This window comes from Myotis lucifugus, unplaced genomic scaffold, assembly GCF_000147115.1.
Source record: "Myotis lucifugus unplaced genomic scaffold, Myoluc2.0 scaffold_39, whole genome shotgun sequence".
Classification (NCBI taxonomy): Eukaryota; Metazoa; Chordata; class Mammalia; order Chiroptera; family Vespertilionidae; genus Myotis; species Myotis lucifugus.
The window spans coordinates 2,645,329-2,661,747 of NW_005871087.1; the positions used below are offsets into that span (position 1 = coordinate 2,645,329).

At 39.3% G+C, this 16,419-nt stretch overlaps 1 protein-coding gene across 11 annotated transcripts in view; it reads right to left on the minus strand.

Annotated features, from left to right (window-relative positions):
* RBMS3 (RNA binding motif single stranded interacting protein 3) overlaps positions 1-16,419 on the minus strand; it is a 606,121-nt gene that overhangs the window by 214,011 nt on the left and 375,691 nt on the right. For all 11 annotated transcript variants that reach the window (XM_006087592.3, XM_006087588.3, XM_023752958.1 and 8 more), the window contains exon 6: positions 6,442-6,521. In XM_006087592.3, the coding sequence (XP_006087654.1) occupies positions 6,442-6,521 (80 nt within the window). The remainder of the gene's footprint in view (positions 1-6,441; positions 6,522-16,419) is intronic.

The following is a 16,419-nucleotide window of genomic DNA, read 5'->3' on the forward strand; positions in this document are numbered from 1 at the left end:
AGAGAGGGAGGGAGGGAGCAACCTGGTTTCGATTACTCAGAATCAAATACATAACAAACTACCTCAGCACTGTGCACACTTCCTAACCCGCTTCTACGAAGATTAGAACTTCAGACAAAAACAAGGGAAGTGTGAGATTAAGGAAGGAAATCTACAGTAGTGTTGGAAAACCTTTCAACATTCTAATCAGAAGCCTCCAATTTGTCAACTAAAGATCCTCTCTATTTCACTTCAGCCAAGTACAGGCAGTCTCACCCTGAAGTTCACTATCAATGTCCACCACTCCATGTGGATCTAAAATCAAAACATCACAAATTCCTTTCTCTGGGACCTTAATTTTCTATGCCCACACTTCACCTTCATTTGCTGGCATTACAACTATTTCCTAGTCCCTAAATTCATCCCCATTTTCATCTACCCTCCACCACTTTATGGGCTCAGTTATCTTGATGTCAGCCATCTGTCACTGGTCCTTATCTTCTTCCATACCTCTCTTGCTAAATTTAAGCTCTGTTCACTATCTGCCTACTACCACTAATATTTGCCTTTATCACTCCTGATATGTGTTTCATGATTGCTGCTGTAAAAAAAAATCACTAAAATAATATATTTGGTCCATGAAATTCATTTCACTGCTTTAGCTGGGTCTACCTTTCTCTATGGTCAGAAGTTTTAAATCAAAATGTTCCCCACCACCATTCCTGGAACATCTCAATGTCAGTTCCCCCAAATCAGAGCCTGGGACAAAGTAGTTTAATTGGGAGCTGATGTCAGGAAGCAGATATGATAGAAAAGTAAAAGAAAGGGGTTAAGGGGAGAAAGAAAAGCCAATAAAAAGGCGCCTCATTGAACCTGTTAGGACTATGGGTGACCCCCTAAGGAACCCTGTTGATTGTAACTCACAGTTGTCCCTCCAAAGGACAAGAGGCCCGATCTTACACAGTGACTCCCATGTTCATTGATTGGGGGTTGTCTCAGAGAACGGATAACTCCATCAGAGTTTGCAAAAATCCTATGTCAGGTTGAACAAGCTTGTAGATAGAGGTAGAAAAGTGGAGAGAATCATGGATGCTTGCGATGGGACCCTTCCAGGGTATATGGAGATGCCCATCTCCTCTGCAGCTGCAATCACAGGTGGGAAGAGGAGAGGGAGCACCTGGCACAAAACCCGGTTCAATCATTTCTAATCGGAAGCTGATTCCCTAGACCTTCTGTTTCTGGATCCTCCTTCTCATTTAGAAATGTAATAATCTCTCCCTCCCTTCCCCCTTATTTAATCAGTTACTAACTCATAATGGGTTTACCTTTACAATATCAGGTGTGTGTCTCCATCAGAAGGTTTAGAAATGACTGGCCAAGTCCATGTTCATAGAATTCCCATAGATTCTAACACTATTGACCATGGAATTATCAGGCTGCTTGTAAAGTTCATGGATAGTATTCCAACAGTGCTTCATGAGTCAACTATGTGTTTGGTGCACAGAAGTAATCTAGAAGGCATCACCAACATTATAGAGGAGAGGCTTTAGAGAACGTAGCTCCTCATTGTTGCAAATGTCCTCTTAATGAGAAATCTGAACTAATGCCCAGTTAGGGACTGTAGTATTTGCAAAGTTTATTATGTAAATTATGTGTTAGTTTCACAAAGATGGAAAAGCCAGCATTAGACAGTGCTTCTCAGTAGAACAATAAAGGAATATTTTTGCTAACCTGTACAATAATATTTTTCTATTTGCTGCCTCTTACTCAGCTCTCAGCTATAGTTACATTTGTGGACTTAACAGACTGATACCACAGAGGAAAACTCTGGTTGTGAGGGTCTGCAACATTTTCCACTGATAAAAATGTATATATCTATTGCTCAAATCCTCAGAATTTTGAACCATGTCTCTAAACATAAATTTTATATAAGTACATTATAGACATTTTACTCTGGGGGACAATTTAAATTTAACAAACATTTTCTTTGTTCATTTTCCTTAAAAATTATCATATTTTACATATTTTTCTTCTCTTGTGCTCATGACATGTACTACATATCCACAATCATATACATTTCTTATTTACATAAACACACAATAGCAAAATTATATCAAAGTATCAAGAAGGCACGCAGTTTTATACTAATTAGAAAAATATGATTCCTGTGTCACTTAATTATCTGTCAAATTTCTGTTGATCACAGGATTGGTTAAAATTGAAAAGATTTCTGAATGTGTTGATCTTTCTCTCACTCTTCCCTACTTCTTGGAGTTCATTTGGGATTAGAAGTAATTACCCGAAGGATAAGAAAATTATACTAACAGAGAGTTATACCACTTTCTTCTAGAAAGACTGCTCCCCTAATAGGAACATGTGCTTACAGGCAAAAGTCTAGTTTGAGAGGAAAACGTGACTTATTTCTCTACAAACTAGCCTGCACGTTCTCTTCATCAATACATGCCCTAACATGTGGAAGCCTTTTCCACATGGTGCATCACTCTGCTCTGGGGGCTCTTTGAAAGTGAGCCTTTCAAGTTCATGCCCTACAGATCCCTGAAGTGCCTGGGAACTTACCCTTTGCTTTTGGTTTGAAAATGGAACGCTTTGGGGCTGCACAGCATTGCCGAGCAATTCATTACAGGACAAAGAAATGTCTGGGGTTAGGCAGGCAAGCGACTAATGGTCCTTCATTTTGTCCAGAAAACATCAAGATCGATATGTGGGACATGCAACATTTATGGAACACTATGTTTTCGTTTCCCTCTAGGGAAAGGAGAACATGCTGGATGGTCTCTTTCTGAGGATGGCTACAATGATTGACGCTGCTTAGTACACATCTTTGGGGTCTTCTTCCCATCTGCTAGTAGCAACATAGCCACCTGATCTTTGTTAATTTCCTGATATATAAATATATACATATATATATATATATATATATATATATATATATATATATATATAATAATAAGAATTCAAATAATTTTATTTTTGGCAGGTATATTTAGCTTCATTGATTGAAATAACCAAAAGCTTGGGATAACGTTATAAATCAAAATGAACAGAGCTAGTTCTGAGACGCTCTAATAGGCATTAATGATCCATGATGCACTCGTTAAAATTAGATCTTTTATGAACAAACAAAAGGATCCCAGAGAAAGAGAAAATAAGTCAAAAGAAGCGCCTACACAGGTTGCTTCCAACTCACATAATCTGTCAGCAAGGAAAACTAAATGTCATCATGAAATCTGTTTAATGAATAAATTGTTCCTAGAATAATGCAAATCAAAATGGAGACAGCAACATAAATGTAGTCCAGGTCACATGTCCTTGCAAATATCCTTAACTATGATGTTTTTATAATTTGAAAATCAGAGCAATGTCAAAATTTTGGGCTGAAGTTATTTTTTCCTGGTTCTTTCACAGAAATGACACAGTAGAGGATTGGGAAACTAGATAATCTTCGGAGGGGAAAAAACTAACTTTGCATCTCCTTTAAGAGGAATCATTGTCAAAGTGACAGGAGCCAAAATGGCAATATATTTGCTCAATGACATGTGCACATTTTCCCAAGTCATTCCTGAATGGAGAAGTAAATAATGCGAATTTGGCCCCATTGTTCTCTACTTGTTTAAAGGAAGGTTGAAAGCAAGGCTCTAGTATGAGAAGATAACTGACTTAACATGAAATCTTTTCAACAGCTTATACAGGGCCTGAGAACCTCAGGTCATTGTTGTATCACTGTGGGTCCCTCAATCACACAGCCTTAGGCATTATATTGAAACCATCAATGTGAGTTCTATAAAGCCACAAACTTCTGAACTCAAAGATGTCAAATCTTGAGAACGTGGAAGCCTGGGTTTTTAAAATAACTTTTTGAATTGTATTTTAGTTGCAGGTAGGTCGGATCTGTCTGACTTACTAAATGTACCCAATGAGGGCACTTTACTACCGTGTCTTCCAAAATACACACATCTTGCATGCTGTCCTGTTTTATTAACACCAAGTTGAAATATCAAAGATTAAATACCTTCTGTTAGCCTTTATTAAACTCTGAACTCCAATTTGCATGAATAAGCAAATTCAAATACCAATTATGATCAATACTGTATATTTCATTCTATTAAGGTTGAATGCAAATATCAGAAGCATGAAGTTATATCTCTAAGAGTTTTATAACTGCAAACAATTATTTAGCCTCTCATGTTCCCATGAGATAAAAGTGGAGAGAAACTCATAACTAAGTTCTTGCTATTCACAATGTTTCCATTGGGTGTAGCTATGATATTAGATAGGTTGATATCAGAGCCTGCATATTCAGGAAGAATGCCCAGACATTTGGGGATTTTTAGTGACTCTCTTTGTCTTTAGCAGTCAGTTGGGTTAGTCAGCTTTACATTTTATGGGGAATGCAAATCAAACAGTTCCAAATCAATCAAGTCAATAAGTATTTCAGTGTCTTTTTCTGAAAAGGAAGAAACCTTAAAAATAAACCTGACACCTGTATTAAAACTTAAGTCAACAATACTTTCTATATACTTTGTTCATTCTTAATTTTTTAGATAGCCATATAATTCACACCTTCTATATAGATGGGCCTCTTTTGGATGAAAAGGGATAAATACAGCAAAAATCCTCTAACAGTACAACTCCTTTCTTCAATGATGGGTCTGAGCAGAGTGTCTTAAAGTGCTTTTTTATGCTAAAATAAAAGATAAATAAAAAGTATGTCTCCTAAAATGCAAGGGCAGCTTACATGCTGAGATGTAAATTGCTAACTCTTTTCTTAACAACACCATATGTCTCAGATAGGTTCCAAATGCAGTCAGTTCTCAAGGGAACATTATGCATGGGAGCGAACCAGACCGAGGCACAGGCTTCACTGTGTGTTGATTCTCCGATTAACCAGAGATGCCACTTTGGATTTTGCAGATCATCCAAGTGTCAGTCTGAAGGGCTCTTCTCCTTTCCTGACATCCTCCCCAAACCAACCAATTCACAAAGAACCCTGACCCCTTCACAAAAAATATTTCTTTTTGTTCACACTTCCTCTTGTATAAACCTTAACATATTTTAAGGAATTAAAATGTTCAACTCCCTGCCCTAACCGGTTTGGCTCAGTGGATAGAGCTTCTGCCAGCAGACTGCAGGGTACCAGGTTCGATTCCGGTCAAGGGCATGTACCTTGGTTGTGGGCACATCCCCAGTAGCGGGTGTTCAGGAAGCAGCTGATCGATGTTTCTCTCTCATCAATGTTTCTAACTCTGTATCCCTCTCCCTCCCTCTCTGTAAAAAATCAATAAAATATATTTATAATAAATAAATAAATAAATAAATAAAATGTTCAACCCCTGAACTCTCTAACCATGGGTTTGAAGTCATATACACATTAAAAACACTATAGAAATCCAGCTTACAAAGATCAAAAAGGGGACATCTGTAATACTTTCAACAATAAATATATTTTAGAAAGACCAAAAGGAAAAATATTGTAAGGCCGAAGAAATTACATTATTCCAGAGAACCACCAAAAACAAAAGAGCAACAAATAAACCAACATTAGTCATTCTTTATTCATTCATTGCAGTTTTTAGCATCTCTGTCAGGTTTTAATGTTTACATATGGGAGTGAGATATATTTTTAAATGTACTTACCTAATATTAAATACCTTCCATACATGCTACTACCAGGTTAATATCAAATTAAGGCAGGCATTTCTGCTTAAGCTCTGACATGTGATAGGTTCAACTTTTGTATGTTGAGCGTAATTCTTTTTTGAAATGTAATTCTTAATAGCATAAAGTTATATCATCTTAGTATATATGGACTTAAGAATTTTGCTTTGGGAAAGCAAAGTGCCCTGGGACAGTCTAGGTTGGTGCTCCTCAATCTCTCTCTGATGAATGGACAGTTTTAAGAAATTTTTCAATATGTCAGTAACTGGCATTTTTGTAAAATATGAACTTATGCACCCAGATTGTATGACAATGTCCATTTGCTATGAAAGCTTCTAAATGCTTATGCTCACTTTCTGTACTCTTCTTGTCATGGACAGGGAAGATATGTTTGGACACTGGCATCAACTTGTGGCCTCTACTGTGCATATCACTATTCAGATATTTATAAAAAGAAATCAAGATAATGCACCCATATGAATGACAGGAGTCATAAACTTCCTTCACTTTGAGTGCATCTTTAACTACTTTTTGCTATATTTTTCTTCTAATTCACTTTAGGGGATGAACAGCAGAGATTCAAAAGAAAGGCCATTGAAGAATCACCAAAAAGGGTGTGGCAGTTTTAACAAAAATGAGTTGCTACATGATATTAAAACTTATACATTTATGAATGGATCCTTTTCCATCCCAGTGACCCACTAAAGCCTTAGCATGTACTCATTCAAATCCTAACAAGAAGCCCAGACACTATTGAATCATTACTGAATGGTATGTGGGTCTTACCTGGGATGCCAGGTGGTGTTTTCAGATATTTTCCATTAAAATGTTGAATTACCACTTCACATTTTTCAGTAGACTCCATTCTGGAAAAAGAAGTAAAGGGGGATCATATACTTTTCACAAACTTGTGCATATTCAGGAAAATAAATAAAAACAAAAAGGAAAATGGAAAAGCTCAATTTGTTTCACCAGAATTTGCCAACTGTTACCATGACCACCATGACCAGGTTTACAGGACATCATTTCTGAGAGAGTATTGCTTATGTGGATGTCTCTGTGCTGAGTCCTCAACCAGAGGCAATACTAAGGCATGATCTTATGTAATCTATACAACAATGTTTGGCAATTAAATGTGCTCTTGCCTGGCTGGTATAGCTCAGTGGTTGAGCGTGGACCTATGCACCAGGAGGTCATGGATTGGATTCCTGGGTTGTAGCTCAATCCCCAGCAGGGGGCATGCAGGAGGCAGCTGATTGATGATGTTTCTCTCTTACCAATGTTTCTATCAATCTCTCCCTCTCCCTTTCTCTCTCTTTAAAATCAGTAAAACATATTTTATAAATGTATTTTTTATTGTTGATAGTATTATAGATATCTCCCATTTTCTCCCCGTCCCCTCCTCCTCCCAGCACCTAACCACCCCCCAGGTCTTCATTACTCTATTGCCCGAGTCCATGGGCTATGTATATAAGTATATAAGTTTTTTGGTTTATCTCTTCTCATTAAAAATATTTTTTAAGAAGTGCTCCATAAATACCTGTTAGATGTCAAAATTAGCAAACTTCATTATGGCTTTTCATATCAGGGAGGGTGCTGAGGCTTAGAGAGGTGAAACACTTGCCAAGAAGTTTAACTGAGACCCATGTGACATCAAAGCCATCCTGTAACTACTAAGCTATCCTGCAGAGGGACTTCACAAAGCAAACTGATGAGATGTGCTTTATTTCAACCTCTTCCAGCCCAAATAATGGTTAATAGAGTAGTGCCGTCATCAGTTTCATGACACTTTTGATATTGATAACCCATTAGAAAGATACAAAAGAGAATTACTTGGTGTCTGTAATGTGAGAGGAGAATGTAAATACACAAACCTCAGGTGCTGAACTTTCTTCATTTTGAACAAACCTTGATTTTTTTTTATAATAAATATCAATGTTCCTAAACTGGGTTTCTTGTGCCAAATTTTGTCATCTCATGTAGAAGCTAATGAATGAACATTTTGAGCTATACCATCATCATTTCAATATTGGCAGAATCACCATATCCTAAGTAGAGTAGTATTGGCAACAATTTTAATAAATTATATCTGGGCTTTATTACTTTATAAAATTGGATGGAAAAGATAAAAAATAAATGGTTTACTCTGATTAAAGGAAATTAAGTCCCACAAACAGCACAGTAGAGACAAAAAAAAAACAAACCCAAAAAACAGAACACATCCATATGAAAGGATGTAAATGAAATGTGTGAAATTTATCTAAAAGGCAAAGTATAATTTAAACGTTCTGCTCTGTTATGAATATGAGCTTTCTGGGAATGGAGCCCTTTGACACAAGTTGTAAAACTTTTCTACCTCTAAATCTTATGTGTGTTTCCAGGATCATATTATATATAAGACAAGGAAAAAATATGTAAGCAAATGACAAAGAAGTTATACATTTATTACAGCTATAGGAACTGAAATGTTGTTTATCAAAATAACACCTATGTTCATCAAACGGTCCAATGGATCAACATAGGTGTTATTTTGATAAACAACAAGAATGGACCGATTTTATGTCCAAATGAAACAAAAAAGAAACTCTTTAATCTTAGTAACATACAACTTTAAAAGTTAAAAATATAAAGATAGCATTTTGTTCACTGCTTACTCACAATTTCCCCCAAATCAGAAGACATTTGGATTAGAAACACAAGGTGAAACCTTGCTCATTCCAAATATTTTGGAGTAGCTAAGACAAATTTTCAACTTCTCTAAGTTTTCTTTCTGGTGAATCTTTTAGAGTAAGTCTTCCAACTTTTTTTTTAAGTAGGAAAGTTCCATTTCTAGGAACAAAAGAATTCTAATTCTGTTCTTTCTCTCTTCCCACAGGAGCCACTATCTATTGTCTCTTAGGGAAAATAACCTTCCCTCCTAGTAGAGACATGAATGGGCGAGGAAATGTAAGCCCTTAATGACTACAGATGTTGCTTTATGGAATTTTTATTCCAGGAGAGCTACAGAATAAAAATCTTATGCCCTAGAGTCCCCTTCCCTATTCCGGCTCTCTCTGGGCACCCATCTCAATAAAAGGCAGTTAAGAATCTAAAGCTTGCTTGCAAGAGTCCTACAAATCAACCCCTTTTTCTTTGTCTTAAGATGACATAGGATTCTGCCCTCGCCAGTTTGGCTCAGTGGAGAGAGCATTGGCCTTCACACTGAAGGGTCCCAGGTTCAATTCTGGTCAAGGGCACATGCCTGGGTTGCGGGCTCCATGCCCAGTGGGGGTCGTGCAGGAGGCAGTGGATCAGTGATTCTCTCTCATCATTGATATTTCTATCTCTCTCTTCTACCTTCCTCTCTGAAATCAATGAAAATATTTTTTAAAAATGACATGGGATTCTAAATGAATACTAAAACCTAATGGGGTCAGTAAATGTGTGTGTGTGTGTGTGTGTGTGTGTGCGCGCACTTGTTGATTCTGTATTACGTGTTTTAGGGAATCCAGAGATGGCTAAAGAAGAACGTCAAGTGGCCAACCCACTTGACCGACCTAAAATATTTCTGCCCTGGTTAGAAAGGCTCAGGTTTTCCTTTTTGGATTCTATATATGACCGCCTTTTCTTAAAGACTGTTTTAGAGCCACATCAAGCCGGATGGGGGCTGTTTCGAGGAACACAAAGACAGCAGCCTAGATTGTTCACTTCAGCTTCATTCAGATTTAACTAAGTCAACGTCTACTGTGAGGCTTTAGAGACTCTCCTCTCTGAAAGAATAAATGCAATAAAAGTCTGTTTTCTCTCGCTGCCGGCGCTTAGTGTCAAACCGTGTTACGCCGCACCGCCCAGCAGTGACAATTTCATTTTAATACACGGGGCACATTTTAACAAGGCAAAACAGTCCCAGCAAAGACAGCAAGATCAGAGCGGCCAAGGGGAAAGGCTCAGCGTTTCTCATGCATTTTATGTGGGAGCAGAACAAAAGTGAGACCCATGGGGGTGGGGGGGGGGCGGGGGGAGGTGAGGGTTGGGGTGGAGGAGGGGGGTGGAGATTGCATTTGAAAAGCTACCTCTGAAGAATGTGCCCATTTTCTTCTTCTCAAGTTTCACAATTAACCGCTTTGAAATGCCAGCTCAAGCTATCTGCAATCTGGCACACGCCTCAGTTGAAACTGACACTAGCATTATCAAGTGAGTCTGAAAAGGCAGCAGGCCAGACAAAGCTGCCTTTACATGTCCCTTTCAGACGGGCCACGGAATCACTACAACCGCATCTATTCTTCCTAGCAGGTACCTGAGCCCCCTCTCGTCCCTCGGAGCAGCTCGCGTGCCAGGCCAACCATTCACCCGATGATACGTTAATTAGGTTCTTACAAGGCTCTAATCATTGTATAAAGCTTAAGGGTTTTCTGTTAGGTCTGATGTTTAAATATAAACACACATTAAAGGCTCCGGTTGACATTCTTTCTTGTCTCAGTGCCTAGGAACCTGGCTTCCGTCATTCAAAATGCATCACAGAATTGTGATTTTTTTAAACATTTTTTTTGTCAACAGCTATGAAGAGGAGCTAATTTCACAGCCAATACAATTCCCACAGGCAGATGACATCAGCGGAGAGCCCGATCCAATATTAGTAAAATGTTCTGGGTCAGACGTGACGTGCAGAGGTAGAGAAGTGTTTTTGCAAAAACCATTTGCAGCCCACCCATCTCAAGCCCAATAGAGGACTTCTCAGGGTACGACCTTAAACCAATAAGCGTGATTAACCATGTATTTAAAACAAATCCGCCCTGTCATTTTATTATGCTTAATTAGAGGTTTTCACTATTGCCAAATTTTTGTGGTTTTGCAATCACAGGCTCTGTACAAATGATCGGCAACTAAGAAACATCCCACACTGCAGGGCAGTCGTCCCTCATTTCGGGTAAGATTTACGCCAAGGGTCAGCATTAAAAGCTTTTTAAAAGTACTGCAGTGTGCACGCCTGACATTTTGAAAACAAGTTATGTCATTTACTCCTTAATCCACTGTAACGGAAGGAATAACTGGGAGTCCCAGGAACAAAGATGAGGGGATGACTTGAGTTTTCTTCTTAGTTTTTGCCATTTGTTTTCTTCCGGCCAGATCCTGGACATCCGAAGGATACAAGTGTCACACAGGTCGCCTAGTGACACAGAGTGGCCTCCCTGCTGTCTCCCTTTGCAGAAACCTCGGCATCTGGGTAGTCTTGCTCAGCATTACAACACATCCTCTGAGGAAACAGAGGTGTGGACGATATTTGACTAATGGAAGCTCACTCCCGAGTTTGGGAATCATATACATTCGAAACCAGAAACAGCCTCAGGTAACTTCAACATTATCCAGGTGAAGAAACTAACGCCAGGAGACTGCAGCTAGTGGATGATCCTGGAATAGAGCATGTGTTTCTTGCCCTGACTGGTTTGGCTCAGTGGATAGAGCATTGGCCTGCGGACTGAAGGGTCCTAGGTTCGATTCCGGGAAAGGGCATGTACCTTGGTTGCAAGCACATCCCCAGTAGGGAGTGTGCAGGAGGCAGCTGATCGATGTTTCTCTCTCATCGATGTTTCTAACTCTCTATCCCTCTCCCTTCCTCTCTGTAAAAAATCAATAAAATATATTTTAAAAAAAAGAACATGTGTTTCTTGACTTTCAATTCAAGTGGCTTATTTGGAAGAGATGGAGCTCCCCGGTGGTCTCATGTCATCCTCCTGATTTCCAATGTTCATCTTCTTTAATCCGTTCTGAAGCTGGGTGGATCCTGCTAGCTCTCTTCCACCACAGCCGCTACTGACTAGAGCGGTTGTTCTAAAATATGGAGATGCACCCCGATATGACATGACCAGAAGGGCACTTCACCTCTCTGGTATTCATCCCAAAAGTATGCACATAATATGGATCCTATCATGGGAAAAAAATCAGACAGACCCAGATCTGGAGTTATTCTGCAGAAAACCCGGTTAGTGCTACTCGGGAAAAATTAGGAAACTGAGAAACTGTCACAGAACAGAGCAGACTGGCGAGACATGACAACTAACTGGAAAATGGTACCTTAGACTGGATCCTGGAACAGAAAGAGGATGTCAATGAAAAAAAATTGGTGAAATCCAAATAAACCTGGATTTTACCAGCTGGTGTAGCTCAGTGGTTGAGCATCGACCTATGAACCAGGAGGTAGGTCATGGTTCGATTCCCGGTCAGGGCATATGCCCAGGTTGCAGTAGTTAATAGCAATATACCAATGTCAGTTTCTTATTTTGAGAAATACGGCATGGTAATGTAAAGTGTTAATAACAAGTGAAACTGGGTGTGCAGTAGATGAGAACTCTGTATTATCTTTGTAACTTTCTGTAAAACCAAACTTATTTCAAAAGAAAAAAGCTTATTTAATAATGGCTGTACATTAAAATTATCAGGACACTATTTTTAAAAATAGCAATGTCTGGGCCCCAACTCAAGAGATGCTGACTTAATTGGCTTGGCATGAAGGCTAGGTACATATTTTTCAAAGCTACCTGGGTGATTTCAGAGTGCAGCCAGGGTTAAACACCACTAACTGGAGTCCTATGTCAGGTGTCCCAAACTGGAAATTGAGGGCCAAATCCAGCCTTCTGGGATGTTTTCTTTGGACTGCAAAGAGTTTTTGGAAAATCTGAAATACTTGTCAAAATTTTAAATTGGAAGACTTCACATAAAAAATTGAATTTCTGATTCCTCTTAAAAATGAGATGATTTGACCCATGGTTTTTTTTTTTTTTATATGGCAAGTATGGTGTAATAAAAATACGTTTGGTTTTTGGCCTAGTCCCTGTCACAGAACTGTTAAATCCCTTGGAATTTCCTGAGTCATAGGAATGTTTTTTGTTCTTCACAATAAGCCCCTTTTGACCATATCTGAGTTTATGTTAATGAAATGTCTCAAGTTGGGACCCCTAAAGAGATTCAGGATGAGGCCAGTCACTAGAAAGACCAAGTGATCAGAAGGCTGTGGCTTTCAACTCCACCCTCCAACCTCTGGAGGGACTGGAGAGGACCTGGAGATTGATCTCTACCAACTATGGCCAATAATTTAATCAATGAAACCTCCATAAAAACCACTGAAGGACAGGTTTCAGGAGCTTCTGGATTGGTTAACACATTGATGTTCTGGGAATGTGGTGTGCCTAGAAAGGGCAGGGAAGCTCTTAGGCATCCCCACGCCTCCCTTGCCTGTGCATCTCTTTTGGCTGTTCCTGAGTTGTATCCTTTATAATGTACCGGTATACATACATTAAGTGTTTTTGTGAGTTCTTTTGTTTGCTCCAGTGAAGTATCAAATCTGAGGGGGATCATGGGAAGCCCTGAATTTGCAGTTGGCCTGGTAGAAGTGTGGGTAGCCCAGGGACAGTTTTGTGAGACTAAGCCCTTAAACCTGTGGAGTCTGACAATAACTCTGGGTAGAGTCAGAACTGAATTGAATTGCTGCACTCCCAGTTAGGGTCAGAGAATTGGAGAATTGTTGTGGAAAAATGACACATATTTGGTATCAGAAAAAAAAAAGACATCACAGCCACCACAGCCTAGAGTTGAGCAGTTGTCTCCTTTACAGAGAGCCAGTCCGCCATCATTCCTACCAACCTGTATCAAGTGCCAATCCCACGGCAAGAAGCAGATGCTAGCTATTGCTGACTTTGCACTATTTTTTTTTCATGATGGAGTCAAGAGGGGGGGAAAAAGTTAGCTTATCCATGTGTACTTGTGTTTTTCATTTACCTCTTCTCATATGTCTTCTCTGCTCTGTTCTGTGCCCCAAAGAAGTGAGCTTTCTATGGATGGTATCATCTTGCTCCCTTATCCGATGGCATTTCATTGGGTTCAGCCATTGGGGACTTAGGGAAAGTAGAGAGAAGTGTGACCAGCTCTTTCTCATTCTCTCTGCTTTGGCACTTGTCTCTCTGGCAGGAGCTGTATCCCTCTCTCTCTACGGCTCATCCAGGCAGCCCCTGCTCCAAAGCTCGGGGTCTCACTGGGCTCCGGAAAAACTCCTCCTCTTGCTGTCAGCTCTCATGGTGGTACAGGCTTCCTCCTGCTGCTCATCTCTGAGTGTCTTAATATTCCATTGACAGTTCCCTTAACTCTGCCCACACTTCTGTAAATACTCCTTTTATTCTAGTCTCTTCAGTTGAACCATTTGGGGCAAAATTCTGTTTCCAGCCCACACTCTGATGGCTACATCATAAAACTATCAATAATCATGAAACACATTATCCTGCAGGCTGTGTGTTTCCAGAAAAATGTAAGGGAGGAAAGTTTTCTTACACTCAATAAAGGAACCACTTCTCTCTCTAGCTTAGATTACTGCCTGCCTGAGACTGACACATCCTTACCTACATACATCATAAGCTAAATTTCTCTTTTAACCATACGTTTATGCTTTCAAAAAGAATTTGGGTACAGAAATAGGAGAAAATTAAATTTGAAAAATTAAAGCTGAGATAAGGAAAGAAACCAATGAGAAAGCCTGCCATTAAAGGCACTGGAATGCATCATCACTTTTAATCAGTCTCTTTGAGCTGCAATCATATTCCAGTCCTAGATATTGTTAGAGATTACATCTCTTTTCTTTCCTCTATGATCTAACAACTTTGCCTTTCTTCTGCTGCCCAAATATGTGAACTTGGCCTCACCATGGATCTTTTGTTCCCTTTTTCCTTTGCCAAAGATGCTCTCTTCACTCCCCAACCCCACCAAGAGACTCTCCTGGCTGGTTCCTCTTTATCATTTGCATCTTAGTTTAAATGCTCTCTCCTCAGGGGGCTCTCCTGTCACTGACTTCAGCCTCTGATTCTGCCATATTCTCCACTGCACCCCTATGTTTTATTCTGTTTTCATGAATCTTTAATTATTTGATATTTTAGTATTTGTTTGATTGCATGCTTTTGGTCTCGATTCAGTACAATATCCACCTATGAAAGCAGATATTTATCTTTTGTGTACACCTCTGAATTACTGCATCTAGAATAATTACTGGCATATTAGCAGTGCTCAAGACATATTTATCAGATGAACTGAATGAATATAAATGAATGAATATGTCTTATATATCAGGAAAGGAGGGTCAGAGAGATTAAGTAACTAGTGCTAGAACACAGATAGGAGGTGCAGAATTAAGATGCAAGCTCAGTTGTTTCTGACCCAAAGACCTGTGTTCATAACCACACAGAAAATAGATGGGTCCAACTCACAGAAAACTGAGAATGTAAGAAAGATACTAAATAAAGAGACTGACACTAGTAGTCCAAACGACATGTCCAAGTTTCTCCTCTTTATTGGCTGGAAGCAGACAGCCTACTTCAAAGGCACACAGCCTCTGGATGGCCCACAAGTCCCCGCCATGTTTTGTGCTTAGAGCAGGGAGAGCAAAGAGATCTTACAGGTCCGGAGCACACTGAATGGCCACCTCTTCCAATCTAGAGGCAACAGAGTTCTCCCATTTCAGTTTCTCATGGGTAAGTCATATTCAGAACCCCCTCCCATTCTACTGAGGCAGGTCATTTCAATTTTGTAATTACAAAACAATAACATACTAGTATATGTTTTCCTTCCCTCTTTAAACATATCCACTGAGCCAAACCAGCAAGGGCTAGACAGTCATTTTAAAGAAGCGCATATTGCCCAATAAAAAAGTTTTGGCAATTTGCTTTACAATTTTTAAAATTCCTATATTTTCATTATATTTATCCTGAACCAGAGTTCTCATTTTTATCTCACCAGCTGAGGAAAGATAGGGAGCAAGCAGATCAGGCAGTAAATGGCAAATCAATTAAATGTTAATGATATTCAGAGTTATAAGAATACAAATAATTTTTTAATCCTCTATTTATATTGATTTTTAATAATCTGGCTGATATTTGTCTGCCTGTAAACATGATTGATTTTTGTTGTTGTTGTTTTTTTACTTTGTGAAAAGAAGAATTGAAATTATTTGGAAAACTCGCTCATTTGGTTAAGAGAATTGAGACACAGGGCTTCCTCTGTGGTAAAAGTCATTCAAACAAAAACTCCATGAGAATCAAATTAAAAGCACTGGAGAGGGGCGGGAAATACTACAAATACAAAGGTCTCTGTGCTCAGCAGTCTCTCACGCTCTTTAGCTCACCAGGGGACAGTAAATGCACTTCTTAAAGAGGTTCTATGTTCCCAGATGTTGAAGCTGGATGGTGAGTGCTTACCCCCCATCCCTTCTCTGCTTTGGGTCCTGCCTTACCAGCCTCTCATAATACTTTTTCAATGTGATTTTTGTTAGACAAACGGTCTCATGTTTCTGGGAATGGGAAATGGATAAGACGGACACACAGTCCCGTCCCTCCAGGCCAGGACTGATTTATGCTCTGATCCACACCCTCTAAGCAAGGGTGTCTGTGGGCACCCACCAGCCCTGCAGTAGTGGGTCTGTCTGACTATCAGCATTCCCACCATAAACTTCTGTTTTTAGAGGTTTATGACTTGGCTATAAAATGCTGCCTGGAGGGGGGGTGGGTCGTACCGAATTGGTTTAAGTTACAAGAGAGTTAAAAACATAAAAAATAAAATAAAAAGTCTGTAATTTCAGACACTATCTAGTGCTTCTGGAACTTCGGAAAGCCTGTAATTGTGCTGTCTGTGCGCCCTACTGGCATTCACATCAGTGCTTTGAAGTTCAGTGTTTTAAATATAAAATGAAGATTCTACTACCTTTACTTTGAAGAGATGGTTATCAAAGAAGATTAATGTGCAGCTTTAGGG